The 26,927-nt window shown below is 31.8% G+C and overlaps 1 protein-coding gene across 4 annotated transcripts in view; it reads left to right on the top strand.

Annotated features, from left to right (window-relative positions):
* The window catches only part of Akt (AKT serine/threonine protein kinase), a 71,880-nt gene extending 44,953 nt beyond the window's left edge, over nt 1-26,927 (top strand). For 3 of the 4 annotated variants that reach the window (XM_085821733.1, XM_085821732.1, XM_085821731.1), the window contains exons 10-13: nt 7,349-7,477; nt 18,295-18,509; nt 24,662-24,749; nt 26,042-26,927. In XM_085821733.1, coding sequence (XP_085677859.1) covers nt 7,349-7,477; nt 18,295-18,509; nt 24,662-24,749; nt 26,042-26,245 — 636 coding nt within the window. In that variant the 3' untranslated portion in view covers nt 26,246-26,927. The remainder of the gene's footprint in view (nt 1-7,348; nt 7,478-18,294; nt 18,510-24,661; nt 24,750-26,041) is intronic. The other variant, XR_015042539.1, reaches the window with a different exon arrangement.

The following is a 26,927-nucleotide window of genomic DNA, read 5'->3' as shown; positions in this document are numbered from 1 at the left end:
AACACCTGAATTTTGGTTCACAGATAAATTATTTTTAACATTTGTTAAGTCTGAACTTTTAGACGTACACTTTTTAAAAGTCTGACCCTTTTCAGTACATTTCCTGCAAATAATTTTTTTTTAGGTTGAGGATAATCCGTCGCTGTATGTCCATAATCATTACAATTAAAGCATTTCGGCTCACCCTTTTCATTGAAGATACCAGAATTATATCCCCTTTGTCTATTTTATAAAATTGATTCCACAAATTGTACGGTCAAAAGTCGTTAATTTGGACACCCATAATCCGGACCTCAAAGCTACAAACTTTCTGCGCATGCATTGCGTTGACGCATGCGTAGACGCATAGGCGTTTACGCGTGCGTGTAAGACCTTTATGACTGCGCATATGCATGTGCACGAGCACAGAATATGTTTTCGCGTGCGCGTTTAATGTATAACGGATGGTATAAGCTAAAATTATCTAATTATCTATTTCAGTTAATGTTGATGATTGCGTTGTTCCTTAATCTTCGAATTGACCTTTACAGCTGCGAATATGCATGTGCGCGTGCTCAAAATACGTTTACAATGGACGGTATAAGCTAAGCTAAAATTATCTAATTCAGTTAATGTTGCAGATTGCGTTGTTCCTTAATCTTTGAATTGGATCCGGCTTATTATTTTTTGCAGACTGTTAGAGCAATTTTATAAAAGTAAGCTTGAACTTTCGATTATGTCAAATAGAATTTCCGATATATATTTACTAATATGTAAAGGATCTCCAAAGCAAAAGTATGTTTCGAAGTCCATTAAACAAAAGTGGAATTGCTGCAAAAAATAACCTAACCATTCCGAAATCTGTTTATAAACTTCACGCTGCTCTGCGGCGGGGCGAGGGGGGGGAAAAGCCGCGGCGCACAATTAATTGGAAGTTGATCTGTCAGCACTATCCTTATCTTCAGGGTAAATGTTTTCATTTTATTTGGCTTATCACTCCTTACTAAATGTAGTATTTCATCTCGATGTATTCCATCTTTGATATGATTTAAATCAAATTCCTCGTCATTATAATTTGGTTCCGATGGTGACACAGAGGTTATTGAAAACAAAAAAAATTTCGATTGACAAATTAGTCGGTATTCTTGGCACACCAATTATAGGACTTGAACAGCAGAACTTTGTAACTGAACAGGAAATTATGTCTGTTTATAGAATTAAAGAGAAAGTATTATCACATAAAACAAAGCAACTTAAAACAACTTACATTGAAAGAAATGTTTAAAAAGTAAACAAATAAATATTAAGCTTTTTTTTTTTGTAAATTTTGATACCCTTTAGATCATAATTGTTCTTTATTTCATAAATTACGGTTTCATATTTTTAATTTTATAATTTCTGCATGCCATCTTACCAGATTTAAACTGATGATCTATAATCCGGAAAAATTGATAATTCGGAATCGCCGAAGTCCCGATGAGTCCCGATTAACGACTTTTGACTGTATTTATTATCTAAACTGTTTTTAAAATCCACACGCCAACTCTTCAGGATTATTGAATTTAGACCAATTATGATTGAAAGGATCTTGTATAGCAGGCGGGGACCCTTTATTTTAATTGATCTGCAATAATAAGCTGTTTTAAAGAGTCAAAATCTCTTACATTTAATGCAGCAAGCCACTCTTCAAAATAATTTTTTAATTCAAATGCAAAGTTCCTCCACATATTATGCAACATTTTAATATATGAAACAAACATTTGCCGAAACTTTTCAGGGCTTAACTTAAATTTTCTCAGTAGCAGTTGTTTAACATGCTTATAGTCATTAGATTTTTCTTCTGATTCATATGCAGATAATTAAGTTATTTCAAAAGGCAATAGAACCAACAGCTGAGAAAACCAATTTTGTTCTTCTAACTCAATATGTTGTGCCTGTCTCTCAAATCAGACTAAATAAAAACTTATATCACCTTCACTTAAATAATACTTATGCATTAATTTACTCATATCACAAATTTACTTTTACTAACAATAGAAGGAACAGAATAATTTACATTACTATTTCTGATTTCCGCTTCCATTTTCAATTTTTCGAGTTCAAGTATTCTTTGCTTATCTTTTTCTCAAATTTCCACAGGGTTCATACGATCCTTAAGAGTCCTTAAAAGTCCTTAGGATTTTTGGAATCGATTTTTGGTCCTTAAGAGTCCTTAATTTTGGCCAAAATCAGCATAAGGTCCTTAATTTTGGCCAAAATCAGCATAAGGTCCTTAATTTTAGTCATCTGAAATTTCTGTCTGTTTTTACGACTGCCATTTTGATTGTAAATTAGCATTTTAGAGGAATATATTTGGGATTCACTGCTGTATATATAGTTATCTTTTGAATGGGTTCATGAGTTATAATTTGTTTCTATTTCTAAGATAAATGTTGGGATACTCGAGTTTCTAAGCAAGAAATGAAATATAAGCATTTCGAAATTCATTTTTTCTAATAAAGAGCTCTTAAACAAATTTTTGCTTTTGGGGATGTGAATTCTTTCATTAAACGGTTCTAAATTTGGCGACTTTTAAACATTTTGGCAATTTTAAGCTTAGATTGTATAGAAACTTTTTAATTCTGAGATCTGAGGATTTTTCGACAATTTTTTTTAAAACATCGTAACATTGATAAACTTCATTAAAATAATGGTAATATATTGAAATTATATTTAAAAAATAACATTAAAATAAGACATTTTTATTTTTTGATGTCATATTATAAAGTTTCATTTTGGCAACTTAGTATACAATATTTTGAACCTGAAAAGTAAACAAGGTATAATGCTATAAAGCACAGTTTATGAAACAGCTCTTAGCAAAAGCAAAATTAACTTTGTAATTAATTAAAAATGTCTTGTTTTTAATTTTTTCATAGTAAGAGTTTTCCCCATGTAATTGTCTCAGAATATTCATAATTCTCAGAATGTGCATCAGTTTTCTCTATAAAAGGAATTTTATACTTTTCCCTCCTTTTTTTTCCAAAATTATTTCTGACTTTTTGCTGTTACATAAATGGTAGGGATAATTTTTCTTTAGGATTTTAGACATTGCAGCTTGGAAAGTTTAGAAGGATTTGAAGGTAAGATTTATAGGCCCACGAATCTAGAAGATTCGAGAAATATGTGACAAAATGAAAAATGTCTCCATGGTATCAACACGTAATGGATGTATTTTAGAGAAAGTTTGCAATGAATTTCTTACTTTTTGGAGAAGTAATGAATGAAGTTTTTGCATGTTTACTTCTGATACTAAAATCTTAACATATTTATCTTTCCTTAACTTTCTCTACTTTTCACTAGATACAAGCATGGAAAATATCAAAAATGCTTCTAATCTTATCACATGGGCAGCCATTATGGAAAGGGATTTTTTTATTAATAAAGCAATTGAAAAGATTCATCTAATATGTCTTAATGTACCATACACATAGCTGGCACTAGACATTTTCCCAGTTGATGCAATCTCTGTGGTTCCTAAATTCTGTTGCCTAGTACCTTTCTAAATGCTTCTAATGCCAGCTCTAAATTCTAAAAGTTTTGCCATTTCTAGATTTTGTTGTTCGGTGTGTCATTTAATTCTAAAAATTCTACCACATCAGCTTTGTAACTGGCCTTTACCATATATATTTCATATTTCTTCTGAATATCCATATTACTAAAATAAAATTAGATGCTTTTTCTGTACATTCTAAATGCATTTAGTGTTTTTAGAATAACAGAAATTCTTAATTAAATCCAAAATTCTAAAATGAAAGGAAAACGTGCTGAAGAAACTGAATGCATAAAGAAAATTATTCTTCAAAGATATGTGCAGCTATTATTATGTAAATTACCTAATTATTTATGATTTCAGCCTTTACTAGAATTTTTCATTTCTATTTCCTCATATGATAGAGTTACTGAGCCAGATTAAATTAAAATTAACTTGTATAATCTTTGACCACTAGTCCACATTATTAGTTTGAATTTGACTGTTCTTGTTTAATTATGCCACCATGATCTGTAATTGATTTTTTTAGCATCAGAGCATACCTTAAGTTCTTTTTAAATAAGATTCTGATTTAAACCTTTGTCTGATATTGTAGTTAATTTCAGACATAGCAATAATGAGCTTCATGTCTGTCGGGGGTTTTGAACAATTTAACTTTTACCAGATCAATTAAACTGTCATAGGTACATTGTGGAGAGGTTGACAAGTTAGGAGATAAAGCATGCAGAAACTAGCAAGAGCATTGGTTTGCATATTGAGACAAATCTCTAATTGTTAGAAAAGATGCTTAAAGAGAAGGAAATCGATATAAACTAGCCAAAATGTTTTAAGAATCTGTGTCATAAATTGCATATATTTTAAACTGTGAAATTTTATTAGATTTTGATTTTATAGGGCTTTTTTTAACAAATATTATTAAAAAATAAAATTTAATAGTGATCATGTAAATCCATAATGACTAAGGTTATCAAACTACCTAATGTAATTATTTATAACTGCTTACCCTTAAAAATTAACTCTACATATTAGAGTATTAATACTCTTTGTGGTCACAAGATGAAATATAAAAATGTAAAAATTCAAGTTAAAAAAACAACTTATCACCTCTGGTGCTTTAATGGCTTATTGGAGCCTTAAAGTATATTAACTGGGTTACAACCCCTGGAACTGTATACGAAGCTACGACACTAACTGCATCAAACAGAGCCTAAATAACTTTCAACACTTGCCAACTGTGCCTACATCAGGCCTTTCAGGTTTGTTCTAATCAGCAGGTCTTTCTCTAGACAAGCAGTAGCAGTGACAACATTCAATCTTTTGTTAAGAATGATGCTGATTATGATCTTATTTCTCATTTTAACGTATGCTGTTTGACATAAAATCTACTTGCTATTTACTAAACCTCTAGACTGACCAAGTGTGGGACAAAATGAGACATAAAATAAATTAACATAAAGCTAACTGTTAGTAAAACGTAAATGTCACTATCTTCTTTCAAATATTACCAACTATTATAAGCGTAAAATATTTAATGCTATTTGATAAATTGCAGAATGTTTATTTTATTCTCAAACTCATTAACAATTATGTTAATTAATTCATGTTTAGTAATAATACATACTACTTAGGGATCTATTTTATTTTTAGGATTGTATTACAAAAGTGAAATTCAGGCATAGATAATATTTTCAATTGAATTTATTCAGTTCCCATTTGTTCATAGGTCCTTAATTTTTTTCACTAATGGTCTTTAAAAGTCCTTAAAAGTACTTAATTTCCGTGTGCAGAAATGTGTACAAACCCTGTTCCATCTTTAACTTTTCCCTGTTTAAAGGATCATTTATAATTCTATCTAGCATTTGTTTAGTAAATATTTCATTATAGTTCTTTCTATTCAAAATCATCCCTTAAGCATACAGTTTTAATATCAGAAGGAACATCTACATCAAGTTCCAAAACAATTTCCTTTAAGTCACATTTCTTGCCCTTTGCCAAATAAGCTATCTTCAATTTTCATATAATAATACAATAATTATACTTCTTTCTGTTTAATACTTAGACATAATATAAACAGTTTATAAATGCAGGTACCTTTCTACTTTTGGTTTTGGCAAGCTTCCACATTCAATTTAGGCTAGCATACATTAAGGCAATATGTTGTTGAATCCTTGATAATAACCCTTTTTAACCCACTTCTGAATTGTTAGATACTTTTATCATTAAGAAACATTCTTCACTTATACAAGTAAATCTTCATTCGGGCATTACTTGCATATCACTGAGATGGTACAACTAAAAATACAAAATTACTATGCATACTTCAAACATTACTGTTCAAATTGGCATCCACCATAATTACTCTTTCATTGCCACTCAAGGAAAATATATTTTTAAATAAAATCAATGCATTGTGTTTACAAATGTTTGTTCCAGTATCAAAGTTAGGATTAGAAAATGCATGTTACTCAGTTTGATGTCTATTTAACAATTTTGTTTGAAACACCTAAAAAATCAATATACCTGCAGCACATAGTGATGGTTCTGATGAAATCTGTAAGCTGAAATGCAGTTTGTAGGGATTGAAACAAGTATTATGCTGCTGGAAGAAGCTTGGTTTCAAGCACATGTTGAAAATTATTTCAAGCCTATATATTGATGATGGTATGGTCGCAAAATTTGATCTCCAAGAATTAGAAAAATTCACCAAGGAATGAAGTCGAGATTCAGAATCACAAACAAACCGGCTATATATATATATATTTTTTTTGTATTTGAACTTAAGCACCTTGTAAATGGAAGCATAAAAATTAGTCAGAAAGTTTATTAAAAAAAAAATATTAGCTACAAGATCCAATTTAGCATATTATGTTGGCATTCTTTCACATCACCTTGAAAAATCCTTTAAAAGATGATTGAATCAAATTGAAACATTAGTTCAGATGGAAAGCCATTTGTTTTCTTAAAGGTATGACATACAAAAACACACAGGACAGAAAAATTCGACGTGATGCAGATTTCAGAGGATGTCAAAAGTTAGGAAAATCTACATGTGGTGGACGGTATTGTATAATGGTGGAGATAATATGGTTAACCAAAGACAGTCATTGATTGCAACTTTACTAACTGAAGCAGAGGTAATTGCAGTAAGTGAGTGTTCTATGAAAAAACATTTGGTTAAAATGACTATTTAGAGGTACTACTAAGTTGCATGGTTCCAGTAATTCAAGTAGATAACACTGCTGCAGTCACTGCTAGACATACATCTACAGTTCCATTGACATATAAAATCTATTAATATCAAGCACCTTTTTCATACAAAAGAAAGTTTTAGTAAAGAAAACATTGTACAGCAGATACCGACAGAGGAACAAGTTCCTGACATAGTGACTGAACCACAGTTTAAATTGATAAGATAGTATTCTTATACATTTCTAATCTAGTTTATTATTATTTTAATTTACAAGAGAAGGTGTTGAAATATATTATGTTAAAAAAGTAATAATACTGTATAATTTAGTTTTTGCCATCATAAGTGTTTTTTTGTTGTCATTCTGAGTTAACTTCCTCACACTTTAATGTTGCAAAGCTGCAACAACATAGTTATTTTAGTAATTCTAATTAAACTGCATGTTTTTGATTTGATATTTTTTTCGCCTTAGTTTAGAAATGCTTTTAAATAATAATACATATAAAACATTGTATAATCATAATATTTAAAAACAAATATTCCAATATGTTTTTATCAACAGAAATTCTTGTTAATATTTTCTTAAATTCAGAATGATTAGTGTATTCCACTCATTATGATTAATTTATACATTTTCTTCTTTTTCTTAGCTAGAAAACCTACTATTAGATAAGGATGGTCACATCAAAATAGCTGACTTTGGATTATGTAAAGAAGATATTAATTATGGTGCTACAACAAAGACATTTTGTGGAACACCAGAATATTTAGCTCCAGAGGTAGCTCTTATTGTATAGATATTGTTAAAGCAAGATATTTATATGTTTATTCACTACTTGGAACTTTGGTTGTTTCTGGGAGCAACCAAAGTTGTAATTCAATAATAAATTTGCAGTGTGTGTTTTTTTTTTGGGGGGGGGGTTAACATGTCATCAATATTCACTGTCTTTTTTTTAACTAGAAGCTCATTCCTGTGCTACTTATTATTGGCATATTTTTTCGATTGTAATTTTCTGAATAGATCACTCAGCATTTGCCAAGAGTCGTGGATTATTGCCAAACGGTAAAACTTTTGTAATTTACAAGCAATGAAATTGCACATCACTAATGAAAACATGATTGGATGTGTAGCATTAATGCTATTATTAGGTAATAACTGGACCCATGGGGGGGTATTAGCCAAATCCGACTTGAAGTGCTTTCAAAGTTCCCAGTATGAATAATACACAAGTACTAAAAATAATTCTACTTTTAAATCAAAATATTAGAATAGCACTAGCTGTAAAAATGATTAGCAGTTTAAAAATACTACAACTACAGCAATAAAGGGTTCTTCTCAGAATATCTTCATATTTTGCAGACAGCAATCATAATTATTTTGTGATTCATTTAAAGGAAACTTGTAGAGAGTATTATTTTTTTTTAAAGCAGGGAGTATGAAAAATCAAATTTATGTGTCAGAAATTGAATCCTAGAGCACCATGGTAGATGTTTACCATTAAAAAAATCACAAGAGCGTGTACAGAAAGAATACCAGAATCCAGAGCAGCTAGGGAGAAGCATGAGATAGATTCAACCATATCCAATTGGTGGCAAGTCACCACATATCAGCACAGATTCACTGTAGAGATTTTAAAGCAATTTTGAACTGCTAAACATGAAAAATCAGCTGTGCCTTTCTGGGAATCATTGATATTCCAGTTGCTAGTTGGATGTGCTAACTACAACATGTGCTAACAAGAGTGTACTCTGTACAAATGCTGTAATTCTGTACAATCTTATTTTTAGTCACATTTTCTTATCTGTTACTGTCTATGGAATTTATTAGGGAGACTAAACTTTTAAGCTGTGATTGCATGTTTGGCATTGTATTGGTGCTGAGCTTCTTTTTAATTAACCAAGATAAACATTTTCTTTGAATTACCTGATTTAAATGAAAATTTCGTGTTTCCATCCAATAAACAGTATATTTTCTGCATGATTTAGGGCATAAAAATTAGACAGCTAATTAAGGCATCTTGTGTAGCATAATTTTCTTCTGATTAAAGTTATTTTTAATTTCTTATATTACAAGGAAATAAACACAATAGTGCTATTTTTTCATATATATTGCAAAAAATGTTATTTCAATTTTAAAAAAAGGTAAGTTATTTATAAATTATTTTTTTTTAAAGATTTGTATTGTAAGATTACAGTTTGTATTTATTATCCGGGACAATAAAGTGTGTATTATTCTATAATGAGGGATATATACACTGAAATGCCAAACATTGTGACTACCTACTCAGTAACACAATAGCATAGGAAAAAAAAAAACATTTTTGTTTCTAGCGCACTAGATTGTGTATCGTAAATTCTAAGGATATGCTCTTTTTAAATTATATGATATTGCTGTTGAATTGAATTTTATGGTTTTAAGTGCGAAGAATATGATATTTAATAAATAAAGGTAACACGCAAAACATAAAAAAAAAAAAAAAAAAAAAAAAAAAAAAAAAAAAAAACCTGCCCTTTGGCCGTAATATAAAATCTGAATGCTTTCAAATTTTTTTTCTGTGTGTGTGTAATTTTATTACGGCTTAAAGCTGTTTTTTTTAAGTGATTTCTGAGGGAAACTGGCTCATATACACGTTACACATGGGGAAAGCCACTAAAGCGCCGATGCGGCCAGCTCGTTGAACCTCGAACCGAATTACCTGTGTTCTGCGACTATACCGCTTGGCCGCTGGTGGCCTTGTGAGCAGAATTATAGTGCATTATTGTTGTATTATGCTATAAAGTAACAATGCTGTAAGACTGGGAGTTTGTTCATGAAATATTACTTTTGTAATCTGTTAGTATTAAAAAAATCATTGTTTCTTTGCAAATTAAAAAAAAAAAAAAAAAAAAACCCGCTGTTCATAGCAGAGTTCTCATTTTTTGTAAAAGAGATATCGATTATTTTTGGTTTTCTATTTAATGTGTCAAAACACTAGTTTGACAAGGACTTCTTCAACTACAGGAGACCTACATTGATTATTTTTACTTTAGTATTTCCATTGTGAAAATAATATTACTTATGTTTTAATTATTTTCACAGAATAAAATCTTTTGAGAAGGAAGAATATCTAAAATAATCAGTTCTTATATATATAAGAAATTAAAATAACAGCAATGTAATATTAAAAAAAAAACTATTACTAATATATGCGTGACAAAAATTGCAATACAAATTAATCACACCTACAGAACAGATTAGTATAATTTTGGTTATATATTTTGTATTGAAAAATTATTTTCTTTTATGTTAATTATAGAATAAATTATTTAAAATAAAACATTTTGATGCATGTGTGATAGCTGAATGCAGCAGCAATCGGCCATACTGTAATAACGAATGAATTTTATTTCTTTTCCTGAAAGAAATAATTTTCATAGAAACAGAAACTTAAAAAAAAAAAAAAAAAGAGAGAGAGGAAGAAACATTAAGAAAGAAATATTTTCTTTCTAATTTCTTACTTTAAGAAATATTTTTCTAATGTTAACTATAAAATAAATTGTGTGAAAACAGTTTTAATGTAAGCATGAAAAAAATAATAATAAATAAAAAACTTAGTTTGCTATTAGGTTGTAATGCAAATTAATCATAGTATAAATTTAAATGATTAAAATTGTTTATTTCTAAAAAGATCTGAAGTAAGCTTAATTCATTTACTTTTATCTATGTACCATTGCTTTCACGGTATCCCACATCTCTCTTTATTTCTTAGCCTAAATTCCTGCGTTAACTTTCCCCTTAAAAAAACGGGATTTTCCTTCACATCACACAGCAGCATATTCTGCTGTGTGTTGGTCATAATACTGCTTTGTGCCATTTTTTTTTTTCGAACTACAAATACAGCGTATGAGTTAGTGAAATAATATGAGAATATTCCTAGAACTTCAGCCAGCATGTGCTATAAATTTTGTCGCTCGTCTGTACTGTGATTGGTCTAAAGCTCCTTGAAGCCTTGTCCCTCTTTCAATAAAAGCAAATGGACCCACCTGCCCTCCAACTGAGAACCACAGAATGTCTTTCTCTGATAAGTTGTAATGGCTGTCCATACCATTTTTTTTTTTTTTTGTTTGTTTATGAGTCAATATTGTTCGCTCAAGTTGTAGACGTTTCCAGTCATCATAAAATAGGTGTCCTGAGCTGCCACTCCATGTCATCCCAAATTTGCTGTATTGGTTTAAGATCCAGTAAGTTAGGTAGCCAGGACATTAACTGGAATTCATTCTTATGTTTCTCAAACCGCTCTAACACAATTTGAGCCTTGTGACATGGGTGTTGTTCTGCTGGAAGATTCCTAGTTGAGAAGATAGACACCATGTGAGGGACAAATAATCTTCAATTATGTTCAGGTAATCCACAGCTTTCAAGGTGTGTTCTATCACAACTAAGGGTCCCAAAGCTCCAAAGCTGGGACATCCATGGCAACACCCCCCCAAAGTGGGATACCGCTACTGCCAGCTTGTGTATTCCTTGATGTGTGTGTGTGGGGGGGAGCAACTGTTCACCTGGAAGATGGTGTACCCTGACACAACCATTAACATGATGAATGAGAAATCATGATTCATCCGACCAGGCAACTGTCTTCCATGTATCCATTATTCAGTCTCAATGTCCAGGGCCCACTGTAGGCATAGTTGACAATGACGCTTGGTCCACAGAGGCACATGAGTGAGATGTCTGCTGTGCAATCCCATTTCCAGCAGTGCCCACTGAACTGTGTGTTCTGAAACATTTACACATGGACCTGTATTGGTCACTTACTCATGGGCATCAGCTGAACCACTGCATTCTGAAACACTTGCACATAGGTTGCCAGCTGAACCTCTGCATTCTGAAACACTTGCACATAGGTTGCCAACTGAACCTCTGCATTCTGAAACACTTGCACATAGGCTGTCAGCTGAACCACTATCTGGCACCAGTTTTGCTGTACCAAGTGGAACAGTCTCCAACGTCCTTTTCTTTGATGATGTGTGGACATCCAAAACCTTCGCATCTACTGTTCACTATTTTTTTTTTTTTTTTTTTTTTTTTTTTTTAAGTGGTGCTACTGGTTTCATCATCATTTATCCACTTTGCATAAATACTGAGAACTGCAGATCATCAACAACTTACCAGTCGTGGAGTTTTGGAGATGCTCATTCCAAGTTTTCAGGCCTTTACAATTTGCTCTCTATCAAATTCATTTAGATCAGTAGTCTTTCCTATCAGTTGCAAAAGTAAGTTCAAGAATGATTCCTTACCTTCTCCAGCAGCAGTTAAATACCATTCTCACTTAATCACATGCCCTCCATGTCATCCAGATATGTTCGTTGAAAAATATGGGGATGGTCATAATGTTCTAACTCATCAGCGTATTTTGTTGTGTTAATGAAGTATTTTTTTAATTCTGTATCAGTAGATTATTTTTCAAAATGTTTTAAAGCATAATAGCTGATTTAGATATTTTTCTGTTTTCCGTTTCATTTTCCCCAGGTATATTTATTTTGATAGATTTCCTGTATTATTAAAGTGTTCTGGGTTTCCTTCAGACCTTTTAGTCATTCTTCTCATTCTTAATAAATGATAACTTCATGTATCTGAAAGCCTAATTCTTCTCATATATCAACCAGTGTTAAGCATATTTCAGCAGTTATATAAATTTTTGCATAGTAATAAATAGAATGATCATATAAAAAATAATGTAGTTAATTATGATAACATTACACGTCGAACAAGTACTAATTTAGAAGTCAAACAACAAAAATCAGCGATATATTTTCAAATTTTCGATGGTTTTAGTGAATCATCAACCTCAGCTGCAAAAGTGCAAATGAACGAGATAAGATATGGTGATTAGATGAGAAAAGATAAGAAAGATCGGACAGACATCAAGCTACTGGCACCATCTGTTGATGAAACCAGAACTAAAACACAATTTCTTTAAAGGCTGAAGACATAGATGGATGGGAATTAGGGTCGCGAACTATAACAGAAAGATTTTTTTTAATGTGAATTGCCTCTATAAAATCCAGTTCACCAGTGGAAGATGTTTGTTAAATAATTTTGGCTGCAGAAAAATTGAAAGTGTGATTTTCGGATCAACAATGCTGGGCAACAGAAGACTTCTGTGTTTCCTTTTTTTCTAATATATGCTTCATGTTCCTTAATGCGAAATTTTAAGGCTGTCTTACTTAGTTTACTTAGTTTGACCAATGTAAATTGAACCACACTGGCAAGGAATCCTGTAAATACCTCAGGAATTCAAATCCGGAATGGGGTCCTTGAAATACCCCAGGAATTCAAATCCAGAATGGGGTCTTCGAGTATGGAACTCGGAATTTTATTGATGGGAGAATAAACGACACGAAAGTTAAATTTCTGTAAAATACGTGCAACTTTATAGCTAATTGATGGAAAGATTGGAATGACAACAGAATTTTTATAATCTCCTAAAACAAGAGTGTGCCATTTGGTGTGTTGAGATGAGAATTTTTTAACTGCTTGATTAATAATGCTGGGAGAAAAGCCCCTGTTAATAGCTTTTAAATAATTTAGTTCTTCATCAAGAGATAGTTTATAGGAGCAAACTTGAAGAGCACAGAAAACATAGGAATAAAATGAAGCTAATTTTAGTTTAGTCGGATGATATGATTTGAAGTGTGTTAATATGCAAATTGATGAAGGTTTCCGGTAAACTGTAGTACTGAAGTTGGATGTGTTACATGTGACCAAAATGTCGAGAAACGAAAGAGAATTGCAAGTCTCAACTTCAAAGGCGAACTGAATAGCAGGATCAACGGAATTCAGTGTTTGAAGAACTCTATTTAAATCATCTTTATTACCTTCAAACAGAGTAAAAGTATCGTCTATGTAGCAGAACCATGCCGGGAAGTTAAAAGTTTCAAACAATTTTAATTCATAATAATGCATGTAGATATCAGCCAGGATGGGACTGAGGGGGCTTCCCATGGCTAATCCCTCAGTTTGATTGTAAGAAGTCTGGTTTCTAGACATCTTAATGCACCCTCCACTTGAAAATTGGTGAACAATGACTTTACATCAAAAGAAACCATTAGTAAATTTCTAGGAGAAATGCTTTTAACTTTTTTTATAAACTCTATTGAATTTTTATGGTGTAAATGTTATTATTTAATAGAGTTGAAAAGTCTAGAAACTAAATATTTAGCTAACGGATACAAGGCAATGCCTAAATGTGATACTATAGGGTGGAAAGGAAAACCACTTTTACGAATTTTGGGAAGAGCATATAATCTGGCACAATTCGCAACAGATGGGATAAGCGACTGTTTTAAGTTGGTTGAAAGGATTTTGTGAGGATTTGATCACAGTTTTCATTTTTGACAAATGCTAAGGTGAAGGATCTGTAGGGATCGAATTATATGGTCCCTCATTTAAGTGTTTAGTGACACCATCGATGTAAGTCGTTTTATCCTTGACGACTATCTGGTCACCTTTGTCAGCTTCTGAAATGATTAATATCGGGGTTACAATGAATTTCACGCATTGTAGCTCTTTCTCTCACATTTAGATTTGGCTTCAAAGGTTTATTATTGAATTTCACATTATGAGTGGTAAGATGCCTAATCATTTCTTTCTGTGAATCAGAAACTTTACTGAACCTGAAAGCTTTTTCGATAGGAGCCAAAATCTTTGGTATCGAGGGTTTAGAAGTTTGTGAGAAGTTAAAATTATATTTTATATTTCTGTGTTTTCTTTTGATAAAGTAATACTAGAAATATTAACTATTGGCTTAATGTATACAGTGGGAAGATTTTTTGAACTACTTGAATTGGAAGACTGTAAAAGAAGTTTTTCGAATTTAACTACATGGGTGTTATATCTTATCTCGTTTATTTGTGCCTTTGCAGGTGAGGATGATGGTTCAGTAAAACCATCAAAACTAGTCCTGTTAAAATTTGAAAATATAACGCTGATTTTTATTGCTTGACTTCTAAATTAGTAATGTAGATAATATTTCTTAGTTTGGGTCATAAGGCAATTTTTGGTACTTACGTATTATCGCAACCAGGTCAAAATTTGCATAAATTGCGAAATTTGGCAACCCTACGTGTTATACGTAGTTTTGTAAAAAAAGCATGTGGAGATTCACAAAACTTACCTGCATTTTCGTGCAAATTTTTGTAATTTATGAGAAAATAGCAGTGTACATGGATAAAGTGAAGAGTGTGCGCAATGCCATTTTTGTGCAATTCTGGGATGTTTTTTTAAGTAAAAATAAGTCGACGTGTACATGGTTATGGCGAATACAGTTTTAAATCAGTGCTAAAAGCAATAGCCAAAAGATTTCCGCCGAAAAAATAATTCTGCAACTTATTCAAATTCGAAACCGGAAGGGTTTAATTGCTATTTTATATTTTAAAAGAAAATAATATAAAAAACTGTATTAAAAATTATCTGTAATTAATAAATGTACATTTTCTTTCTATTCATACTTTTTTACTCAAACTTAGAAATAGCGTCAAAACTTACGAATAGCGTCAACCTGGTTGCGATAATACGTAAGTACCCAATTTTTGATAGGTTGCATACAGTTTTGAAATACTTTTTTGTTGTTGTTGTTGTTTTTGTTATGTATTTACATGCACCTGTAATTATGAAGTGATTAATGTCAATTAAATACAAATAGTTACCCATGTTTGTTTATTATTACTTCATTATTACATTATTTCCCTCTAAGACTCCCCTTCCCCCTTCTGTTTTCAAAGCAACTAATATGCTTGTGGGTCGCAGTATTAAAAAAATTTGAGAAACATTGATTTAAGCTATAATTAGAAATGCCTTCAACATTATTCATTGTAACTAGTTTTGAAATACAAAGAATTGGGTGTTTCTAGCAGAAAAACTGGGAGTTTCCTGGAGGTTTTTATTCAGTGTGGTGATCTCATTTCAAAACACTTTATAATGCACAGTTCAGGTTTTTGAAGTACACTCTTTTGTAAAAAAAGTGAAGCACCATGAAGGAAATGGTTGTTCTTGATGGAATTGAATATGTATATAGCTCATACACAGATAATAAAATAATAAAAAAATCAAGCTCATAGTACCTCTTCATGGCTCACAATCACACATTGAGTGTTCAAATTAGTAGTTGGTCGAACCGCTCTTGGCGGCAATGCATGCTTGAATTCATTGAGCCAAGGAGTGGCAAAAGTTCCCAATGTCATCCTGCGACACATTCTGCCAGGCATTCATCAGTTGTCGCTCCAGATCTGCAATATTTTGTGGTGCCTGAATCTGGCAGTCTACCATGTCCCAGACATGCTCGATTGGTGAAATGTCTGGTGACCTTGCCGGCCAAGGAAGAGTATCAACTGCACGGAGTCCAGAGATATGCGAGCGGTATGTGACCTAGCATTATCTTGTTGGAAAATGGCCCCAGGATGATGTGCCATGAAGGGTAATGCCACCAGCCGCAGGTGGATATCAACATAACATTGAGCTGTTAAAGATATACGGAGGCTGACAAAGGTGACCTGCTGTCATAAGAAATAGTGTCCCACATCATTACACCAAGGGTAATTACACCAAGGGCCTTTGTAAAACAAGGGCTGATTGGAACCGCTGGCCTCGTCCTCTCCAGACATGAACATGGTGGTCATCTGCTTCAAGAGTGAAGCGGAAGTTATCGCTGAACACTAAACGATGCCAGTCTGATGGCAGCCATGATGATCAGCTACACGACTCCAGACGACTCCGCCGATCTTGTCTGGTTAAAGGCAAAGGTTTTAAAGGCCACTGTGAGCGTAACTCCACCTCAGACAAGTGGCATGAGATGGTGGACGGCACCATGGGAAGTATAGACGTGGCTGTAATGCGTTCAATAGTCAACAATGATACCATTGGGGTGGCTCGGGCCTGGTGAACAATCATCCTATCTTGCCTCCTATTTGTGCTCCTTGGCCTTGCGGAGCCTTCCTTTTGTCTATTTCTATTTAGCAACCATTGCAGCCAACATCTTTGCACAGCAGTGTCCCTATGCTGCCGGTGGCAGTCTATTGCTTGGTATGACCACCCGGCTTCACGCAACCCTACAATTTGACCACGTTCGAAGTCATTTAGTTGTCTGTAAGGTCTTCAGTATCGTTGTAATGGCATTAGTTGCTTCTTTACAGAATTACAATGGCAAGAACAAAAAAAGATAAATTTGCCACCTCTGTTACTGGTTTTATAGTTTGCGAATTGCACACTACAAATGCACGCTGTGATCGCAATTCCTGTTCCTTAGCCTTGAAACTTGATCATTTGCATGTTTGATCAAGATGTTTTTGCATACGAAATTTCGTCACAATCGCAAAAGTCCTTGGTGCTTCATTTTTTTGCAAAAGAGTGTATTTCTGATATAATACTAATATAAAATACATTAATATAAAGCTAAATATTTAAAATTTTACATTCTTTGGCTAATTTCATTTTGTAATCATCTTACACTTTTAAATTATTAGTCCCAAGCAGGAAAGAAAAGGTTTTATTTATCAAAAGAATTAAACACTATGAAAATAAAATTAATATTTAGTGTATGTACATCATGTGGATAAACTCAGTAATGTACTATATATTGATATAAAACAAAATTAAATGCAATAAACCTGGTTGAATCGTCATTAAGAGTTCTGTATATGTCTACAGTAGATGAAGTTAATTCAAATGAAATAAAATTTAATGAGGAAAAGTATGCTGGGATTCATAAAAGTAGAGGAAAGTAATTTGCACATAGTTTGGTTCATTGATTGAATAAATTTTATTTATTGCTAAGAAACATTTCCCTTTGTAAAGGCTAAAAATTAAAACAGAAGATTCCAGTAAAATTGGAGAAGCTGGCAGCTATGTACGTTATATGGTTCATCATTTTAAAGGTGTCTACAAGGTGTCTCAAAACTCTATATGCATATTTTGAGGAGGATTTGCATACAAATTCTGAGAGAGAGAGAGAACATCAGTGTGAACTATATATTCAGATAAGAAAGCAGGATTGGAAACTGATAGGTGATGCTGCATGCCAGTGGCGCCAGGAGGTCTCTCATCAAACCTTGCTGTGTCACAGTGAGAATATACAATGCGAAGTGCAGGAACACCGAGTTGGTGGTTATGCACTTTGTGTATGGATTAGCTGATAGTAGTGGACAGACTGCTGCTAATATTCACTGAACTCCAGGTATCTTTGAAAATGTTTGACAGTCCATGATATATCAGTATTAGACATGCATCACTGTAAATGGTTGGAACTTTGAATTGACCTGTGAAATTGTATTCTATGTCTATCACTTGTTACTGTTAAGTTCACTTTACTTTACAATGCTTTGTCTATTATATCTTGCTGTATTGCTTCTATCTCCTACAGTGACATGTCCAGTCATGATTTCATATGTGAATGTGGTACAATGTTTTCATGCCTTTCCTAAAAGTTTCTACAGGAGTTTTGAGACACCTTGTATAATGAACTCATGAATATGTTTAATTTATTAATTTATTTGAAATTATTAATAAACTGTAAATTCTGTTGCATTCTAAAGTATTTTCTTGTATGGAATTTTTAATTAGGTTTTAGAAGATACTGATTATGGCCGTGCTGTTGATTGGTGGGGATTAGGAGTTGTCATGTATGAGATGATGTGTGGTCGTCTCCCATTTTACAATAGAGATCATGATATCTTATTTGAATTAATATTAATAGAAGAAGTAAAATTTCCCAAAAACCTTTCTCCCGAGGCTAGATCTCTTCTCAGTGGTTTACTTGTTAAAGATCCAAAGAAGAGGTAATCTTTATTCAGAAATTATTATTATTTTAATCTCAAAAGCAGTACTGTATTTTAATATCTATTTAGATATGCATCCTGCTAGTTCAGATGCAGTGAATTAATCAGCAAACCTGATTTATTAATAAGAACAGAAATATCTATGCTCGAACTAGATAGCTATAACAATACTATATAATTATGACACAACTCTAAAATTATTAAGAAATTCTTAGATCTTTAAACTACTTGCACTGACATAGTGAATTTAATATATACATGTATATGTATGTTACAGGGTTCAAAATAACGGTTGCCAGCCTTCCTCTGGCAACTAAGATATTTTAGCTGACGAGTGGGGATAACCTTGGAAATGTGTGGCTAATATTTGTGTTGTCTACTTTCATGATTTATTTTTGCGACAGGCTACATTTTATTTATAGTCATGCCATACCTTTCTGTCTTTGAATATAAAATAAATTTCTATACTACATGATTTATGGTTCAATGCCACATTAAAATGCATAAGTAATGGGTCGCTTTTCAGCACACAGAATTATTAGAAACTTAAAAAGAAGGTCATTTGGCCATTTACATTTGGTTGTGAAATATTTTATCAGCTTCTAAAATACCTTACTCTCTGTAGTAGCCATTTATTGAAATTATGCGTGTTTATTTCGCTTCATGAAAGTAATGTTGAAATGTATGTGTGTGTGATAATTTTAATATGGTCGTAACTGCCATGCTACATGGGTACTTCGCTAGTAGAGTTATAATAAACATGTTTGTTAGTGAATTCATTCAAATTTTTTCCTCCTATGATAATCAAGAGAAATCAAAGTATCTTGTTATTTTTTGAACAACTGGATTTGTCACATGAGTCTTCTGTGCAATGTGATACCAGCATCAATTGTCATAGCTGTAAAATGCAAGAGGCAGTTCAGAAAGCAGTGGTTATCATATGAAAATGGTATTGCTCATTGTAGAGTGTGCATGATGTTAATAGCAGATGGATACTCACGGGTTGTGCAAATTTTCAGTGGGCTATTCAAATTAGGAACTTTCAAATTACACAATCAGTCACAAATGTGCAAAGATTGCTTGCTGGAAATTATAGCTGTACAAATTCCACTCCACACCATTAGTAGTGTACCAGATAAAAATTATGTAAGATCGTTTCAGCACTTAGAAAAGCTGTTTAACACAGCTTATTGCAAAGCACAATAAACCATTTTCTGATTTTAAAAGATTTGATTAAGCTGCATAATAAATTTGAAGTAAGTGTTGCTGTCAGTGAATATCAAAATGATGTACAGTGCAGGGAATTTATTTCTCATATTACAGCTATTAGTAGTAAGGAGATTATTGCAGAAATTTTAGATTGTAGTTGTGTTAGCATTTTTTTGGATGCATCAACTGATAAATATACAGAGGAAGAACTAATAACATATGTTGAGTATATAAGAGATTCTGCATTACATTGCTATAAAATTTTAGATCACAAATTGCAAAAGCTAGAATCAGTTGGCAGGGCAGAAACTGAGGTCTTGGAACAGATGGGGCTGCTAACATGATCAGAAGAGAAGTTGATGTATCTACCATGTTGAAAACGAACATAAAGGAGCTTGAAACACAGTACCGTATTGCACACAAGTTAAATTTAAGTGTGTGGACTCGGACACAGTATCTTGATGAACTGGATGATGTTCTTAAGAAACTGTATACATTTTACAGTAATTCTCCAAAAAGACTAAGGCAACTAGGCAAAGCTGCTCAGCAGTTGCAGTAAAAACTCCTGAAATTCATATTTACATGAATTTTAAAATTGGTTCCTTTCTTGCTTTGTTAAACAACTATGACTTTACTGGTTGTTCATTTAGGAGTGTAATGAAAAGGGAAAGGATGCTGTTATGGCCAGAGGATTATTGAAACAAATGGAAAAACTTTCATTGACTTTACTAATTGTTCATTTAGGAGTGTCAAATGAAAAGAAAAAGGATGCTGTTGTGGCCAGAGGATTATTGAAAAAAATGAAAAACTTTCATTTTGTCTTAACTTTACATTTCTTGCTAGATTTTCTTTCTATTCTCTAGGAACTTTTTCTGATTTTTCAAACAAAGATCAGAATTTTGAGCAAAGTAGAGGCTCATTAACAGGGCAATCTGAGAGCTGAATGACTGGGAATCTAAGCCACATATGAACAACAGTTTGTCAATTTAACTGCTATTAGTGGGAAGTTTAGGAACATTCATCTTACAAATATTGATTGTCAAAATTTTGATTCAGACCAGTAGAAATTTATGAAATTTTTTCTGGGATGAGATTTTGGGTATTATAAAGGCAAGTATTGTCTTTGACACTTTCATGCGACCTCATGACAGTTTGTGAAGTTACAAAAAGGATGAAATTGTTACTTTATACAATCACTTCAAAGGATATCTGTCATTTCAAAGCCTGTCTTCCAAAGAGCAAAACTTGAAGTTTTTACAGAATGTACAAGTTTAACGTTTTAGAACAGGGTGAAATAAATGAATTGCTTTCTAAAGCAAATTCACGAAAAAAAAAAAAAAATTCTCTTCCTATTCAGTTATGGTCAATAATAGCATTTTTTCTATCTTCCACAGTATCTTGTAAACAAGATTTTAGCCAAATGAATATCAGTAAGACATCTCTTTCATAGGTCAATGACTTTATGATGATTGAACACAATGGATTTCACTAATAAACTTTCAGCCACAAAGAGCAATAGGCTCTTGGTTTTTGGAAGCAAAACATCAAGACGCATTAGTAGTGCAACCAAAGAGTGTCTGAAGCATAAGTTAGATGAAGACGATACAGCAAATTCCATTAATTAAGAGACTGTGTAAAAAGTTAACAGCACTGGAATGATTAGTACTAGTAATTTTCTATTATTTTGGGAAGCAGGATTGAGAAGAATGGCAACCAGAATTTTTTTCTTTTTTTGGCAACTAGATTTTTAAAATTATTTCAAGCCCTATATATATATGTACATTTATATAAACAAGAAATAAACATAAATTAAATCTTATATAATGTCAAACTTACTCATAGGGCATAATTCAGCACTATGGCACTGTTAAAAGTTCTGTAGGCTGCTTCTTGAAGAAAGCCCAAGGAATTTTCAACTATTATTTATGATTTTTTATTTTTTATTCATTATTAAATATTCTATGAATATTCTTTTATTGATCTACTTTTGTTTCTGTTCCTCTTTGTAAGTTTGTTACTATGTGAATTCTTTATTGTTTAATTAATTTTGCAGCATTTTGTGTTAATTTAATAATTAATAGTAATTTTTCTAAATTTCTAATATATATGTGCAGTACAAAGTCTGAGATGTGGACACACTGGGACTTCGCTGATTCTAGATTTTGGAATTTTCTGTATTTTAGATCGTCAGTTTAAATCTAGTAAGATGAAACATATAAATTATAAAATTAAAAATACAAAACAGTTGTTTATAAAATACTGAAGCATTTATGATCTTAAGGATATTAAAATTTACAAAAGAGCTTCAATACTTATTTATTTGTTTTATTAAACATTTCTCTCAATGTAAGTTGTTCAAATTGCTTTATTTTTTGTGTGTATACTTTCTCTTTAATTTTATTGATAAACATAATTTCTTATCCAGCTACTAAGTTCCATTCTTCAAGACCTGTAATTGCTTTATTGAGAATTTTGACTAAATTATCGGTAAAACTTTTTTCATTCTCAGCAACCTGTCTATAACTTTCTTCACTTTTGGTGATGGTATTTTCTGGATTTAGAACCATACTACAGATTTTCCCATACATTAGTGGTTTGATGATTGAGGCATTGTGATCACAATTGGAAACTTCTGTTATATCATCTTCATATATTACTTCGCCACATTTTTTTCACAAATTTCATTCATTGGAAAATTTTGCGTTTTGTTCTTGATATCTGGAAACCTTAGAATTTGTGGCTATCATCATGAAACTTAACTAGCATTCGCTAATATACCGTTGCTGATATGTCATGAGATTGTCCCACTAAATTTTGTGCAGAGGAAGTTCAGCCTTAATTATGTTAGTTATTTATTATACTTACATCAGTTTATTGTATATTGTACATATATTGTAAGTCTAGTATATGCTTATGCGAGTCTGAAAAAAATAAATTCTGGCAGATACTTAAGGCTTATATGTATATATATATATATATATAAATCAGTCATTCTTGATCAAAACTGCATTAAATGTAATATTTTGACCTATGAATATCATTTACAAATTTTTATTTTTCTATATGGAGAGAAATTTTTGTTAAATTTCTCCTCATCAACACACTCAACTTGCTAAGGGTAACAAGTTACCATGCTGTTTAGAATTCAGTTAGAATATTAAAAAAAAAGTTTGTTTTAGACATCTTTTCTTGATTTATTTCTCAAGTTGTCCTGAGTTTAGTCATGTGATGATGAAAGCAGAAAATAATTAATCTGGTTGGCGTAGGAAATATAATTTATTCAGTAAGTGTAAAATGAGTGGTGAACTTTAGTAGGGTGTTTCAGTTTGATATGTATGTCAAACAGAAAGATGGCTACAGAGCAAAATTATTAATCATAACTGATTTATGCAAATAAATAATTGTGTTTTTTCAAGATGAAGGTGTTTTAATGCTGATGTGAAATTAAGAATCCCTCCACTTGCTTTATTATAAAAAAAGTCTATTGCACACGCATGAAGCATTAAGCATATATTAAAGTGAGATACTACTCTTATATTTTAATTTTTTCCAAAACCAAGTCTGTATATATATATATATATAAATCGCACACACGTGTTTGCTTGTATATATATATATATACACACACACACACGTGTGTGTGTGAAAAACTTATTTGGCAGTACACCTTTACATTTCTGATGTGAATATTAGTACAACTCCCATTACATCCGCACTGACTATATTTCTTTCTATGCAGAGATCCACATTTCGGTGAGCTTTTAGCCACTCATCATTTAGAACTCAGGCAAAAAAATTTCCAAGTATAAATACTTCAGCTGCATTGTGTGCACTCTTTTTTGCTGCTTACTTTAGCCTGAATGAGCAACATCTCTCGCTTGGCTATATTTCTCTATTGTTTAAAAAAATGTAACTACATAATTAAAATTGTTGGTTGCAGATTGCCTTCATTATGGAGTGCAATGTAATGAGATAAGTTGATAAGAATCAACAAATAATGAAGAGATCATTCAGATTATCAAGTGATTTTGGTTCCTTAAAAGAGGCCAGTTATTTATTATGTCAGAGAGCCAAGCTATCTGCTATCACTGTCCCCGTCACTCCAGCCATGATTGTCGGCAAATAGTTCTACTAAATTTTCTCATTTTATCAATTTATTATTACACACACATACACATATATTGTGATCCAGATATTAGACGCTCGGATTTCAGATTTTGTACTTCACATATTCAAAGCAAAAATTTTTCCAAATTTTGGAACTAGTAAGTATGTAGTTAACGAGTAAAGAAAATAATCATGCATGGGGTAAATCTGTAGTGAATGAATTAAAAAGGTAATTAATTATCCATGGGGTAATATTTTTTGTTTATCCATGTATTTTATTAAATGAAAACTGGGTATACCTTAAACTGTGCAACTTAAATAAGAGAGAGCAATAACATATAGTATAGATATTAAGTAGTTAAAAAAAAAAAAAAAAAACAGACTGCATATGTATACTAAGTTTACGTTTCATTCATTCATATATTGTTTTTTCCTCTGATGAAAATTCTTGTTTTTCATTGATAATTATTTCATATATTAGTTACTATTTTTAATCTTCCGTTGATTGGAAAAGGTGCTATCTTCTGTTTTCACCCCAAGAGAAACAGATTTATTTTACTCTCCATGCAACTGTATATTGGTAAAAAAAACTATCTTGAGGTTATCAGAAAGTGTTTACTTAAAATGAATTTTGAAAGTTTTTGTTATATTATGTTTTAATAAATACAAATTCAAATTAAATTGCTTTTATATGTGTCTATTAAAAATATCTGATGTGGACACCACAGGACTTCTTTGCACAATCTATTAAACTACACACATTTTTTACTGCAGCAATAAACTTATAATAAATGCATAAATTGAAATGCTTTTAATAAAATTAATGTCTAATTAAGGCTAGGAGGAGGTCCTGATGATGCAAAAGAAGTTATGTTGGATCCTTTTTTCCGCTCCATGCCATGGCAAGATCTTCTGGAGAAAAAGGTGACTATTTTTGTAAATATATATATATATGTATACAAGGCATACAATGTATATATCACTGTGTGTGTTTCATTTAGCATTTTATTTCTTTTCAGTTGACATAAAATTATAGCATTTGTTCTGGAAATAATATTCTTAAATTTTCTTTTAACTTTATAACAAGAATTTCATGAATGAATAATCTAAGTTATAAATTAGGTAAAAAGGTGTGGTGGATTTTTAGAAAGCACTTGAATATTAAATTTGGAAGTTTTCTCACGGATTCAGCAAGTTATACACAGTTGAGACACAACAGCAAGCACACAGTTGAGACAAAAATTACCTCAGCCAGAACTGATTTCAAATAAACAGTATGTTATCCAGTGCTCTTAGTTAGTAATATACATTGTAAGGCCATTTACCATATGGTTGTAAATGAAAAATATTTCATTGTCTTCCTTTTATGGGATTGATTTATTGGTGTGGGAATGTTTTTACCTTTCAGTGTTTTTCTATATAAAGCATTATGAGTCTAAGCATTATACTATGTTTTCAAATTATTCTGAATAAAGTAAATATTTATGCTCAGATATATTTAATTCTCGGTAATAAAGGGGTTCCAGAGAAATCCATTAAAACTGGCAGAAAACAAAACACAAAGTTGATACATATAAACCAGTTCATAGAAAATTATAACTTAATTTCAATCTGTGTACTAAAACCACTTCCTCTGATATTTAACTACCCCCCTTTTATAACCAAATGACTGTGCAATTTATATAGAGAAAATATTTCTTCTTTGCAGGTACCAACCAGACATGCACAAATATTTGTATGTGTTTGAGGGTTAAGAGATTAGATTATTAGAATATGACAAAGAACATGAGGACGGACTGTCTGAGACAACTTCGTATTCAAAGAGAAATTGGCTCATATCCATGTTATACATGAGGAAAGCCACAAAAACACCTATGCAGCTAGCCCACTTTTGTGGGTTAATCATGTATACAATGATCGTAATCAGTCGGCCACAGATAGGGCTCATAAGGATTAAGTGTGGTTTATTTTATTCTGACAAAAGATAATCGTATCATATTGTTCCAGATTTAAATTTGGAGAAATAAAAAGGCTTTTAAATGCATTTGTCTTTAACAATAATACAAAACTTTGCCATTTTGAAAATCCTATACAAAAAAACACGTTTTTTAATATGTACACATCGTAAGTTTATGCATAACTACTTAATAGCGAAGTCATGTATTTAAAATCACTTATAGCAAATAATGTGCATAATTATTTTTTTATTTTTGCAGGTTACTCCTCCTTTTAAACCATTAGTAACTTCAGATACAGACACCCGTTATTTTGATCAGGAATTCACTGGAGAATCTGTAGAACTAACTCCTCCAGATCAAGGCCCACTTAATTCTATTTCTGAAGAAATGGAACAACCATATTTCCAACAGTTTTCATTTCATGGCAGCACAGGAACTTTAGGAAGAAGTATTGACCAGTAGTATGACATCCAAGATGGGCTTAGTAAAAGAACTAAAAGGGGAAAAAATATGCAAGAAGTGTTTCCAATGAATACAGAATATTTTGTCATGAGCATTTGCTTTTGTTCTATATAATTTTCATCCTTTCTAACCAATTAGAAAGAAAAAAAAAAAAAAAAGCAAAGATTCATGGAAAGAAGAAAGAACTGCATTTTTTCATCACTTGATGCACTAAGGAAACTAAAATGATTGGAAATAAAGTTTAATGCCAATGTTTTTCCTTTGCGAAAAGCAGCGTTAGTGCAAAATGCAGATTTTTCCTTTGTCAGGAGTAGCTGACTCCTCATGCATAAGGTCACGACAAATACTTTTCTTAGAAATATTTCACTTGTTGTAACTGAAATAAAAGTTCATTTATTTGCAGCTAAGGACAGTAAATATATTACATAAATAATGGTGCAAGCATTTACTGCGATCTACAAATCAAAATTAATTTTTATATCAGAGAACGAAAAAAAATAGAATTTATTTTTAAGGAAAAGTTAAGATTACATTGCTTCCTATGTGAATTTGCAAAGCATAATTTTGATGACTTTTTAGCACAAAAGTATGTTATGTATTGCATCTATTGTATGTACATCACTTATATTTTTGTGGAATTGTATTGTCAGAAAGCAGATGAGAATAAAAAGTATGTACAGCA

The sequence above is a fragment of the Stegodyphus dumicola genome, chromosome 8 (assembly GCF_044657685.1).
Source record: "Stegodyphus dumicola isolate Sdum_Otavi_A_Nest chromosome 8, ASM4465768v1".
Classification (NCBI taxonomy): domain Eukaryota; kingdom Metazoa; phylum Arthropoda; class Arachnida; order Araneae; family Eresidae; genus Stegodyphus; species Stegodyphus dumicola.
The sequence above is the reverse complement of the archived record's forward strand: the minus strand, read 5'-3'. Positions and strand labels throughout refer to the sequence as shown.